This window comes from Centruroides vittatus, unplaced genomic scaffold (assembly GCF_030686945.1).
Source record: "Centruroides vittatus isolate TY-2023 unplaced genomic scaffold, ASM3068694v2 contig_1476, whole genome shotgun sequence".
NCBI lineage: Eukaryota > Metazoa > Arthropoda > Arachnida > Scorpiones > Buthidae > Centruroides > Centruroides vittatus.
The window spans coordinates 321,392-335,823 of NW_027120915.1; the positions used below are offsets into that span (position 1 = coordinate 321,392).

The following is a 14,432-nucleotide window of genomic DNA, read 5'->3' on the forward strand; positions in this document are numbered from 1 at the left end:
ATATGCTGTTTCCATTAAAGCAGTCGAGGTAGACAAATCAAGAATACTAGAGAAGAAAAGAAGTACTACAATCTCGAAAACAAACAAGAAATCTTTCAGGATACAGGTGAAAAACACATCATAATTGTATGCATTAAACGTGTAAACGTTGCAATTGTAAATGCATTAAACGTGATTCCAATCACATCAATTAAATCGGAAAAGGCATTCTTGGTAGCAAGACTTTTCATTACTAAAATAAGAACTAGATCGAGTTATTGGAGTATTGACCATCTTTGCTTTTTAAAATCTTATAAAAATTTACAATATTTTGTATTATATTTTATTTAAAAAACGAAAATTACCTTCTAAGTTAGAAGTTTGATCTAAATTCATTTTTTTGTTTTTTTAATTCAATTCAAAGCATTTTGTTGTTGTATGCAGTTTCCAGCAAACTTTAATAAATTTTTTCTATTTGTGAAAATTTCTACGTAATTCAAAAGAAATTTTTAATATATATCTTACACAGTGTTATTAATATGATTTTGGAGGTTGCGGAACATATTAAATTACTTTCAAAGATAAAAAATAATTATATCATTTGATTTCATGATAATTTGTATATCTTAAAAATAATTCATTTTGTCCCAGGATTTCCCGGGATCCCGGGAAACAGTTCAATTTTATCCAGGAATCCCAGGAAACAGTTCAATTTTATCCCGGAATCCCGGGACAAGCAAAAGACCAGGAAATGAGAAACCCTAATAATTACAGTACATTTAAATTATTAAAGTTGTAATAACTTATATAATAATAAAATTAATAATATAAAAATAAAATTGGTTATGCAGATAGTGATTTAAAATACTAAAATAATAAAAAATATTGTCATTAGTGCAAACCTTAGTTTTAAATTATGATTATTACATACACTTTAAATAAAATATGGTAATTTTCAAGTTTTTCAATGGGATTTACTGATTAGTGTAATATTTACAGTAGAGAGTCGTTTATCTGAAATGTCGGTTATCCGAACGCTTTCCAGTCGTGCTGAATTGAACTTTTTTGATACTAGATTTACTTCTAAAGTATAATTTTTATGTTTTTATATTTTTCAATATATTTATTTTGTTTGTACAAAATAAAGAAATAATTTTTAACGATACAATAGCCTCGATTATTATTATAAAAATTTTTGTTAGGCTTAAAATCGATGAAAATTCAACATGAAGCAATGCGCAACGGAGAAAAATTTGAACATCGGAAAGGTTAATATATTTTTTCGTACATAATTGGTTATCCGAAAAATCAGTTATCCGAACAACCCCAGTCCCCAATTGATTCGGATAAACAACTTTCTACTCTATTTAAATATCTATAAATCTGTTTTATATTAATATAATTTATTAACATTCTAATGTTATTGACAAGACTATGTCTTGTTTATAAAATCGTACTGCCTGATGTGTTACCAGCTTTAGATGTATGAAGGAGTACATATCAGGAGTTGAAATTTGGCCCAGCGTATTAGGTGTCCAAATCATGCGCACATAAAAAAACCAGACTTGTAGGTAGTCAGGGGACTGAGAATGAGACAAAATAAAATATAAAATGGTGACACACACTACAAACAGGCAGTAGTGTGAGATTTGTGCATGCGTTGCTGGTTGATAAGTTGGAAATACAAATATTGTGATATCAAATTTTGACAAACACATGAGTTGGGAAGTTCGAAAAGCGAATGTTGCTAAATCGAATTTTGACAAACAAATTTTTGAAAAAACCCATTTACCTGTCCCATGTTATTCCCCACATATTTCTGGTGGCCACCAGAAATATGTGGGGAATTGTGGGGACCTTTACTGATTGACCAGAGAGATCTAGTTTCATCAGCAAAACTTTTTGAAACTAGATGGCGCATTGTTATAATTTTATATTAAAACTAACTTCTGAATTATAATTTTTCCTTTTACATTTATTAATATATATATATTGTTTGTGCAAAATAATAAAATAATTTCAGACGATACAACAGCCACCATTATTTTTTTCAAAAACGGGAAATTTTCGCATTGACAAAAATTCAACCTGGGGCGTCATGCAATGGAGAGAAATTTCAACATTGGATAAGTTAATTTCACTGAAAATGCATTGTGGATGACCTCGTGGCTGTGGCTAGCGAAGTTTGAATGATCGCGCTCAAAACCAGCGATACCAAAGATGATTGGAGAATGAGAATGAGACCCGCCATGAGTGTCAAAGTGATCCTGCTTAGTAGTGAGTCTCTGAGACATAGTCTTGTCCCAAATACAGCCTTGCTGTTTTACTTGTATTATTATTCAATTAATAACTTATCTTTATGAGATTATTGGAAAATACTGAGTTTTTTCAATATTACATTCTATATATACAGGGTGGGCCAAGGAAAACGAAACGGCAGAGTGTTCGTGTTCTCCCAAGCAAATTGCTCGGACAGGTCGATTTTATTCTCGAGGGGACATCTTATGCAATAAAGTTTTTGCGAATCTGAATATTAACTAAACAAACATTTTTTTTGAAAAAAATGTTTGTTTAGTTAACAAAAAATTTTAAAAACTCATTTATTTTGTATTGTCTGTTGTATTCAGAATCGCAAAAACTTTATTGCAAAAGATGTCCCCTCGAGAATAAAATCGACCTGTCCGAGCGATTTACTTGGACGAACACGAACACTCTGCCGTTTCGTTTTTGTTGGCCCACCCTGTATATATATATATATATATTATGTTCTGTGGGAAAAAGTATTGAATGGTATTCAGATTTTTTTTAAGTTTGTAACAAATTTTTATTTCAGAAAAACATCTTTGATGTATTACAAAAAAATGGAGCATTAGCTATAGGCAGAGCTGAAAAACTACAAAACAATTTAATTCATAGGTAAGATTTTCTTTTTCTAACATTTAAAGAAACAGCTTTTTATGCTTAGTAATAAATCTTATTTTTTTTAATTATAAATTTTTATTACATACAGGTTATATTATTTAATCAAAATTTATATTAGTTTTTATTTATTTATTATTTACTTTTTGCTTTAATTATTATATATATAAATGTAATCATTTAAATAAATTAGTTTTCCATAAATTTGTCTTTATAGGTATGACAATTTAATGACTTCCAAATCACTTTCAAATGAAAAAACTGTAGAAACATTAAAAATAACAGATGATCATAAAAAAGATGATAAAGCTTTGATTAATGAACAGAAATCTATAAAAAATGATACAATAACAGGTAGGTTCAGTATTAAAATATTCATTTTTTTAAAATTAATTCAAATACAAAGTATTAGTTAACTATCAAAATAAATTAAGAATAGGTACTGGAATATAAGAATTTCAGAAACATTGTTTTTGTATTTTCTTAAATTAACAATATACATAAAGAAAGAATAAATTTACAAACATTTGAACTTTGTTAAAATTAGAAAAAACTTTTTAGAAATAATTTTAATAGACTATAAAAAACTTACAACAGAATTGATGGAAAGAAATTAATCTTGGATCTTGAATAATTTGAGTTATCTGTAGCATGAAGGAAAGCAATATACAATGTTCTCATAGAAACACACAAAAATTAGTATATAAATAAAATTATATAAATTTTTATATAAAATATATCAAAACTAACAGAAGCCTGAACAAGGCAGTATATTATTTCCAATTATATTTAACTTAGCTATGGAGAAAACATGAGAGAATGGAAGAAAAATAATATTAAGAGAATGTAAAGGTTGTCTCTTAACAGAGTAAGGTCAAAAGTCACATGACCTTGTAAATTACTCCCATCTGCGTTGTTTATTTGTAAACAGGAGGGAGAACAAAGGGCTCGTCGCTCTGTTTATTGGCCTCACAGGTGGTCGGGTGAAAGACCGTTTGCCATATGTTAAACTATTAGAGGGAAAAAAAACACAAGAAAATGTAAACAAAAGTGGACGTGATTGTGAGCTTGACTCTGCAGAGGACCATCGATGTCCTGGAAAGCTTCAGATGAAAGGAAGGATTGTGATTGGTCGGAAGTTTCTGCCAAATAAGTCTTTAAATAACGGGATGACGGAGAGAGGAGGAGAGCAGGGCAAGAAACTGGACGTGAGAGCCTCTAACACTTGGACAACCCGCAGAGCTTAGAGAGAGTGTCTCTCCTCTTAGAGAATCCTCTGGGACAGTAGTGTAGAGACAAGAATGGGTCACACAGTTGAGCCAACTCCAGGTGACTAGGCCTCTCCAGGATTTAGTAATCCAGGAAGAGGACAACCTGTTGTTTAATGTACCACGTGTCATCCTTCTGTATATATTATATTTCTAACTTGTGTAATCTACATTCTGGATTTGTAAATAAACTGTAAATAGTATATAATTTGAGTGTGGAGGTGTGCTTTTCTATGAACCAACTTCTCAAGTCAAAGAATCAACTCAAGTTGGATATTCATAAGGATCTTTACTGACGCTGTAGTCAACTTGAGCAGCTTAGTATATCTTCACTGAGAATAACTATGAATACTGAATAAAAACTGCACTTACCCATCATATTCTGTTAGTAAAATCTACTAGCAGAATCAGAAGATAACTACCAGAAATGTTTTTTTTATCTCAATAATACCATAGTGTACTCAAATGGTGTGCTGTGGCACACTGATATGTTGCAAAAGATGACTAAGTGTTCTATGATTATAACGAAAATGTATTTTAATAAACCAGCAAGAAGTTGCTCAACTTTAATGGCAACATTTAAAACTGCATATGTGATGCCATCTGTTATGATATTTTATTTTAAAAATTTTTTATATTTTTAATTATTATAAAATGACAAAAAGCTTAATTTTGAGGGTAGGGATGGGTTTTATAAAAAATTGTAAATGGGAGTAAAATCATCATTAAGTCCAACCGTACTGGAGATACACACGACCTCCATTATCTCCCCACCCCCTCAACCTTTAACCACCAAGATTTAATAGCATCAATTCCTCTAATAAACAAACCTCCCTGCAGAATTTCAGAAATTTTCAAAAAAAAAAAAAAAAAAAAACAGGAATTATTAAGCTTGAAAGAGGATGAACAAAATTGTGCCATCCCCACCCACACACACACACAACATCCATACATAAGGAAATTACTCCCAAAGATTTCTGCATTTCTTTTACATTTCAGGGTTTCGAGGTCCCGAGTCCAAAAATGTAAAAATCTTCTAGGGGGTCATTTTTCCACAGATTGCCATACTTTCCCTCTGTTATGGAAAGTAAAAATGAGAAGAAATATGTTTGTATAAAAGATTTAGTAAGAATTCTTCAGTCGAAATTGGACAAACATAATACTAAATATATAATTTTTGCCAACCTCAAGATTATCTCAGCAGGCATCAAAATTATCACCTTTCTAACATTTTTAATCTGTTCTGAAAGTCTTCCTCAGGATAATTAGAATATAATGGAATGTTCAATGAATTTTCAAACAGGAAAATTTGATTTCAGATTGAACACAATTTAAATTGAATTCTACAAAATATATGGACAAGTGGTTTACAATGTATTGTCAAAGAATGCTTGCCATGCTTTAGAGATTGCCCTTCTTTGTTTGCCTTGAAAATTTCAAGGGCTTTTATCTCTCTAATATGTTCCCCATGCAATGATGTTTTTAACATGGAAACTTGTTGAAGAAATGAGATAATCCTGGCTTCCAATGCATAGATAAAGAGGGCACTAGTCGTTTTCCTTTGTTGAATATTGTATTTATGCTTCTTAACATATTTGAATAATGATCATTTAGTGGAGCCAATGTATCAATGCCATCTCTGCTGGATCATTCATCCCTGAGGGGAATGACATATAACTATTTCTCTATTTATATTTATTAAGTCTTTTGCATTGCTAAATAAATGAAAACTATCAAAGTTCATATGTAAGCAATGCTATAGCCCTTGAGACTGGCTATAGGAGATAAAATGTGATTATATTGCACTGTCAGGTCTTTCCTCTTGTTTCCGCTGGGTCGTGTTGTATCACTATGTATTGGGCACATAGCAGCCTCGACAGTCAGTGCCGCCTCCTGATTGGGCACATAGCCAAAAGCTCATTATTATTGTTCTCAGTGAGTTTCTTAGAATACCATAATTGGTTGCTATGTTCTTAAGATGGTCTAGCTTGAGTTGTGTGTCCACTTTGTGGGTGCAGTGAGTATATTCTCTTTTGATGAGCACCATGAATGCTGCAGTTTGATAATAGTATGGGTCATGTGAGTCTGCTATAAGATAAATTTGCTCAAATTTCAGCTTGTAGTATACAGTGGTTTTGATATTACCACTTTCCAAAGGAATGAGTGGATCAAGGAAATATACCTCTCTGTCACTTGTTTGGTTCTCTTATAGCATGAGCTCATATGGATTATTATTCATGCATTGTGCAAACACCTTCAAATGTGATTTTTTCTTTCATATAATGAGTATGTCATCAATTTATTTTTATAGAGTGTGATGTTTGGAGGAAGTTTATGTAACAAGGTAGTTGAAAAAACATAGGAATAGTACTAGGGGTTAAGTTGAATTTATTAAAAAATGGAGTAGGATATCCTGTAAAAGTTCTGTTAATGTAATTTAGGAAACAATTTTGCAATCCTCTTCACTTTCCTTGGTAAACTTTACTGTATCTACCCTTATTTGCAGAACTTACTTAGGCCCATTCTTCCAACTTTTAATATAAAAAGAACTACAACTCATTGCTATGGTGGTAAGCAGGACAGGTTATTTGCAAGCCAGATTTAACTACATAAATTTATTGATCCAAAGATTGCTTTTCTCCTTCCACCTGTACACTTGCAATGTCTTTTTTTTTTCGAAAGCTTGGAAAGTACCTAATATGAGTTACCTCGATGAGGGTTGGTTAATGCCAGGCCTGAACTTTGAACAAGCAAAAAGAAATGAATTGGTTTGATCAAAATATAATCCATTAATGTAGAAACCACCTGAAATAACTACTATATGTAAAGAGAAAAAACAATTCTATTATTTTATGACCAATTATATACAATATGAAATAAGTTAGGAAATTTGAAAATGTAAAAAAAAAAAAGGATGCTTTATCAAATCTAAACAAATATATGAAACTTTCTTGACACTTGGGAACTTAACAATTTAGTTTAGAACTATCTTTTAACTATCTCCAGAGATAGTTATACAAAGAATTGACAAAAAATATGAAATGAGGCTATATACAAAAATTTACAAAGTATCTTACAAATTAATTTGCCTAATCATCACCAATAACTTCTACTCTGTCAACGTACTTGAAAGTCTGTTTCCTTAACCATACTCGATCCTTAGCTTCACCTTGTTTGATTGTTGTTCCTCTCTATTCTTATAGTGCTGTTGTGATGTCATTATGCTGGTATGCCCACTCAACCATATTTATATACTTAACTCTAACATTCATTTAATTCTAGTAATCTTTTCTCCATTTCATGTCATCTCCCTTACCTTATTCTTTTATGTATGTATATATATTTTTTTTCTATTTAATTTTTGGCAATAATTTGGGAGATCATTCTTTTAACTCTATTAGTAGTCTCCCCAAGATGTCATTCATGGGTTTGATGACGTAGTTGGTTTTCTGTTGGCAGTTATCATAGTGAGGTGAGTTTTGATTTAGAATTTGGTCTAGGTGAGGTGAATTAGTCTATCCTTAATGAAATAAAATGCCCCAAAAATAAGAAAACTAACTAAAAATCCCTCAAACAAAATAAAATGGGTCAGAATGACTTCTTACACACTAAAAAAGAAATAGTATTTGTCCTTTCATTCCTTATGTAGGACCTATTTTATAATTTATTGTTTGTATTTTCAAAAAATATGATCTTATCCTTATAATTTCACCACAGTTATCCTTATGCAAAATCCTCTGTAATGACAGATAAATATTCACATTTTGAAAGCTCTGGAGTTTATACGGTTCTACTCAACATTCACAGATAGGTTCAAAACAATACTACATTGGTACCACCACCAGAAAGCTCATCTAGCTAGCTTAAGCTGTCTAGAGAAATTCAAAAGTGATATTTTAAACAATCGATGCATTATAGAGCTTTCCAAAAAAAGTGTTGGAACAAAATTTCAACTCTGTATGGTCAGAGTCATTGTTACTTAATTGCTATTCAGACCAGAGAACTATATTCATCTGAGAATTCCTATTTATAGTAACAATGGAGTTCTGTAGCATTGTTAAGTAATTTGGCATTAGAGGCAGGCATTGTGTGTCATCTCTCTTACTAAATTTAAGAATTATAATTAAATTAATATTTTAGCTACAATTATTAAATGGGCCAAAGTAGTAGTAATATAATCCAATATAATTTGCAATTAGTTGGCTTTTATATTAATCCTTTCTAAATTTATAGCGATTAGAAAACTTATTTTAATCTTGTGATTATCTATAGTTTTTTGCTTTTCTTATATAAATTAGTTGATTTGTGCAAAAGTTATTCAGGAGTTTTCACTCAGCATTGCAAGGGGGGACATTTTTGACATACTGTGTGTATAACATAAAATATCATTATATTGCATTTTTAAAATAAAGTAATAAAACAAATTTTTTAAAATATATCATATTGTAATAAAGTAAGTTGTGAATAATTTTCATCATTATTATTTACAGATAAAGAAATAAGTGATTCAGTTTCCAGTTTGGAATTGTTTGATTTTATGGAAAAATCTGGTATTCCTCTATTAATTTTAGATGTTCGTTCTTCAACAGAATATGAAAATTCTCATATCAAATATGATTCTTCTCTTAATATACCAAAAGAGATTCTGAAACCTGGGTATGTTATTTTTAGTTCATAAAAAAAAATAACAACAGAAATTATCTCAATAAGAAAACAAGATTTACACAAAATTTAAACTAAGACTTTTGTTACATTTTTTTAATCTAATGTATTATATTTATAAAGTAATAAAATCAACTTCTTTAGAATAACTGCAAAAGCAATTGAAAAAGAAATACCAGAAAATTCCATTCCTTTGTGGAATAAGCGTGGTGTTGTCGATTTTGTTATAATATTAGATATAAATAGTAGTGCCAAAAATATTGATATTCATCATCCTCTGTATACATTACGTGAAGCAATTTACAAGGTAAGCTTAAAAGTTTTTTGTGTTTTATAGTATTATTATATCCAAACAACAAAATATTTATAAATAACCATCAAAACCATTAAAGCTATAACATTACTAATTGTTTTTTATAAAGACTTACATTCATAAGATTTATCTGTTTCAATTTTACCAATAAAAATAAGGTTTATCCATGACTTGAGAAATAAGAAGTCAGAGAATTTTTAATTTAACATTTTCAGAATTATCTGAAACATTTTTTCTAAAAGATGTACTTATTAGAAGCTTTGAGCATTTGAACTTTTATACAGCTGCCACAGTGTGCAGGTGCATATCTGTGGATCTGTGGATATCTGTGAAGTTCGTTGGAAGAAAGGAAGAAAAATGATGTATGCCAGCACATCATAGCTTTTGCAATGATTGAACTTGAGTTTATCTGACTATTATTTGTGAGGATATTTAAAGAATGCTGTCTATGAACACGAACCAACAACTTGAGAAGATGTCATCAGGAAACTTAACAAACACTGTATAACCTGAGTTGGAGTTGCAGAATCAGAGATAGAATCAAACTTGTTGTTAGAAGAGTTTGACTAGGTAAAAATGAACTGACTCTGATTCTTGTTTTTTATTGTGTACTTTATATTAACCTCCTAATAGGAGCATTAACCTCCTATCTTGCATTATAGAAATCTCCTATAATGTAAGATCTTATTTTATGATGATTCTCCTACTTCAAGATTTTACTTTACGTCACTAATTACTGCTGATTTTCTTTTCAGAAATGTATATTTGAATACATTTTGTGTTAGCTAATTATAAATTTTTATTATTAAAAGACCAATACAAAATGTTTAAGAACAATCAAGTTAGATCTAAGGTTTTTAATACTATAACCACAGATGGAAAACATTGCTTGTGTATGGTTGAAGATGATATTGATGATAATGAAAAACTCTGTGAAAAAGGGTAAACACTTGCAGTTTCAACAGGAATGCCTGATGATTCACTTGGTAGGATGAATGCCATTCTGGATTAATATAATCAAAGTTTACAGTGCATTAAATTATTCAGGCAAGAATCAGAGTTGGACTTTCAAAAATTCTCTGAGTAGCTTGATCTATCAATTCCACAACCCTGAATTTCAAACAGCTTGTACAAACATCTTATGGAATGTGATACTAAAAATTGTGAGACATTTCAACAGAGAATTGACTTAAGAATTCAGGAAAATGGAGATTTCTTTTTATTATCATTTGCAATGGGGAAAATGTGAGAGGAAACAAGATTCATGTTGATGAAGCACTCTGCTAAAAGTTTAATTAACATGAAAAATGTATTGAGAAAATTTAAGATGCGTACAGATTTTGAAAATCACCCAAGATCAATGTCTCCTCTTCATCATAAGCTTGATGGCTTTAACACATTGTGGCACAAGTGTTGTATTAGTTCATTATTTGAGGAGAAAGAATGCTTCCTCAAATAATAATAGTTTTTTAATGGTTTTTGTGTTTTACTTATAAGTCATATTACAGTATTAGGCATAATAATTCATTAAAAGCTATCATCAAAGGCAAAATTCTCAGTAAGAAATGAAGAGGAAGACCAAGGAAAAAGTATCTGAAATAGGTTGCTATTCTATGGGGTTCTGAGATTATTATGAATTAAAAAGGATTGCAGTGGACAGAGAGCATGGTTTCAGTGACAAGGCAAAGCCTTTAGTAATAGATAGATAGAATGATTTTTATTTAGCATTTTCTATTTTTCAATGAATTTTACAGAGATCTGCAGATATGTGTACACAGAGTGTTGGCCATGTAAAACTTTAAATGGGCATTAACTTCTGATGAGTCAATCATTCAGGAAAATGAGTTTATTTTTCAGAAAAAAAATGTTGGAAAATAGTAGGAATGAAAATGAGGTTCTCATTTTAAGAAAATAAAGTTGACCTGATTTTCACAGATTGTAGTGATATCTATGATGAAAGTGATAGTGTCATCTTGTGGCCTTCTTTAAGTTTAACCTGTTTAGTTTAATGAAGTTTTTTACAGGATGTGTATTTTTCAAATTATTCCAGTGAATTGATAAAAATGAACCACCATGTAGGATGATGATAACTGTTGAGAATGAAGTAGAACTGAAGTTGGCAATAATACTTCAATGTTTATGGAAGAAGTTGAAAGGAGGATTGACATGATGTATGATTGTAATAGGATTTAGATTAAATTGGAATATGGGATATATAAGAAAACAAAAACTGGCTATTTTAAAGAAGCAGTTACTTTATCTGAATAGAGATTATAGAGTAGATAAGAGAATAGAGAATGAGTTATACAGATGTTGGTGGTGATAGTGAATTGAAGAACATTGTTCTATATTGAAGTAAGTCTGTATCAAGGAAGCACATCTGATGCAAACATAGGAAACAATAGAAAGAATGTGAAGGATAGGATGGGGTTTGGAGTGGACAGACAAAAATTGTAGATGCAGAAGTGATATTATGAGGAATGACCTAGTAGTGTGACCAAGAATGATGATACTGGTGGTGTTAAAAAGGAATCATTATGAAAAAGGATTGGAGGAGCATGTGAGATGTTAGAACAAGATCCTACAAAAAGTGTTAAAGAAAAACTAGAGTTTCAAGTACTAAAAAGGTTATCTAAATTGCAATGTAATAAGTTGTGTTCTAACTGAGGAAGATCTATTAATTGAGGTCAAAAACATTTTTATTGTATTAAAACATATTGCTGGAGTTACAAAGTGTTTTTTTATTTATTTTATCCATGTTGGAAGTTAAGTTTTACATAAGGTTATGCAACTTGGTTAATCTTTTTAGTACTTGAAACTCTAGTTTTTCTTTAACACTTTGTAGGATCTTGTTCTATTTGGCACTGAGGCTATTTGGGTTGGGTAAAACATGTAAAGTGAGATGATCAATTAGGCTTATGTCTGAAAGAAGATGGATGTCTACTGTCCTAGTGGAAAAATTTTTACAAAAATTAATACAAAACAGTTATAAAATATAAAATCTTGGGATGTTGTGAATGAATAGTGAAGAATTGATTAAAGGATTGAACAAATAGTGAGCTTAAGGAGTTTAAAAATGGAAGAAGGGACAATAATATACTATAGGAGCTTATATCCTTCCATGACAGGAGGAGGCTATGTAAGCAACAATGAAGGTGCATAAGAGTGCTCCCTAATTACTCTTTGATCTTTATTCTATATTCACTCTGTTCTTTTCTGCTCATCTATATTCTGAAATTTTGTTGAACTATAATTGGTTATTTATAATTGATACTCTTATTCTGTGGTTTCATAGAAAACACATTGAGCATTCTCCTGAAAAGATACCATTTTGATACTGTGAATGCTGTGCTACCTGACTGCTTACTGTGTTCTTCATTACAGTAAAAAAGAAAGAAAATTCTAAGAATCAGCCTAAATTTTGCCACAAACCAAATGTTTCTACCTTGTGTAGTTTTAACAATGAATGTTTGTAATAGGGGAAAGATTTTATGACCTCATTTTAGTTATATAAGCAAAATTCGTTTTCATTAATAAGATATATAAATTTTTCATTGAAAATAATTGAAATATATTTTGCAAAAGAAAATATAATTGAGAGTTTATTAGTTCTAAACTGAAAAATTTGAATTTAGATTCATAATTACAGATTCTTATGAAAATAATTGATAGGAAAAAAATCTTTAAATTATTCAAATTTTATAATACATTCATATTAATATTATTTACTCATATGTTTAATTTTTTATTTTGTATTATTTAAAAGAATTATTTAAACTGAGTCTAAAATTTATACTGGGTGTTTCACAATGTTTTGACAACTTCAAAGTTGAATAACTCACATTAAAACTGAGATACAGTGATGGTGGCACCCTCTATTAGTAGCGGACTGTCAACTTTCATGTCATGTAGGTTACTACATAGTATCATGGCGTACAGGTTGAAGCAACATCGTGCGTTCACAGTAGAGTGCTATTATTGCGTCAGCGAATCTGTTGTGCACGTGCAACGTGAATTTCGTAAACATTTTAAAATTCAGCTGCAATATCCAATTCCTGCTCATGGAACAATATTGAATTGGGTAAGAAACTTCTGTGAAACTGCCAGTGCATCAAATCGAAAGTCAACCGGCTGTAGGAAGACCGTACAAACGCCTGAGAACATTGAACATGTGCATAGCAGTTTACAGAAAAACCCTTATTGTTCTTTAAGAAAACGTGGCCAAGTGCTGAAAATTTTGCTGGCATCCACTCGTCGTATATTACGGTATGATCTGCATTATCATCCTTACAAATTAGCTGTGACACAAAAATTAGATCCCGGAGATTATCCAAAAAGAAAAAGATTGCTGAGGAGATGCTTGATAAAATTAAAATTTTATCAGGATCAATTTCTTTATTCTTGATCAAATCGAGAATAAAGAAATTGATCCCGATTAAAATTTTGGTGACTGACGAGGCACACTTCGATTTAACTGGCGCAGTGAATAAAAAAAATTATCGCTACTGGGCTTCTACACATGATAATCCCAAGGCCATCAAAAAGAAGCTGTTACATGACAAGTGAATAACTGTATGGGCATTGTGGGGCATTGTTGTCTCATATTTTTTTGAAGGAACTGTAAACACTACTTGGTATACAGAGATGTTGAATACGTTCCTAATCCCTACCCTTTGCTGTCGTAGATGTTTCCAGTCAACTTGGTACCAACAAGACAGTGTGACATGCCACACAGCCAAAAAGAACTTTGAAGTTCTCTGTGAAGCTTTTGGCAACCACATAATTTCCAAACACACTCGTTTCAAATGGCCACCTCGCTTGCCTGATTTAATCCCGCCAGACTTTCACTTGCCTGATTTAACCCCGCCAGTATTTAGATCAAATTTGAGATGAAATTTCAAGAATTCCTCCAGCAGTTACGAAAAATGTGTTAAAAAGCTGGGAGAAACACCTTGAATCTTGTGTAGCCGCAAATGGTCGTCATTTGTCTGATATAGTATTTCATAAGTAAAATTGAGTAAATTTTGTATCTTGTGTAAAATTTTCAACTTTTTTTAGTGATTAGTTTGTGAGTTATTCAACTTTAAAATCATGAAAACATTGTGAAACACCCTGTATTATTTGTTTAAAATTTCTTTTAATGATACCATTTTAAGAATCCCTAAATTATTATGTAGTAAACTCTGCTTATTATAAGCACGGGTATTCTCTTCAATTGATTAATATTATCAGAAATAGCAAGACCCAAAAAATATAAGTTAACTGTAATAGTAATATTATAATATTGTTAA

The 14,432-nt window shown here is 30.7% G+C and overlaps 1 protein-coding gene across 1 annotated transcript in view; it reads left to right on the top strand.

Annotated features, from left to right (window-relative positions):
* The window catches only part of LOC136968409 (ubiquitin carboxyl-terminal hydrolase 8-like), an 89,272-nt gene that overhangs the window by 13,113 nt on the left and 61,727 nt on the right, over positions 1-14,432 (top strand). Inside the window, exons 4-7 of the mRNA XM_067262425.1 lie at positions 2,813-2,895; positions 3,116-3,252; positions 8,657-8,822; positions 8,973-9,135. Coding sequence (XP_067118526.1) covers positions 2,813-2,895; positions 3,116-3,252; positions 8,657-8,822; positions 8,973-9,135 — 549 coding nt within the window. The remainder of the gene's footprint in view (positions 1-2,812; positions 2,896-3,115; positions 3,253-8,656; positions 8,823-8,972; positions 9,136-14,432) is intronic.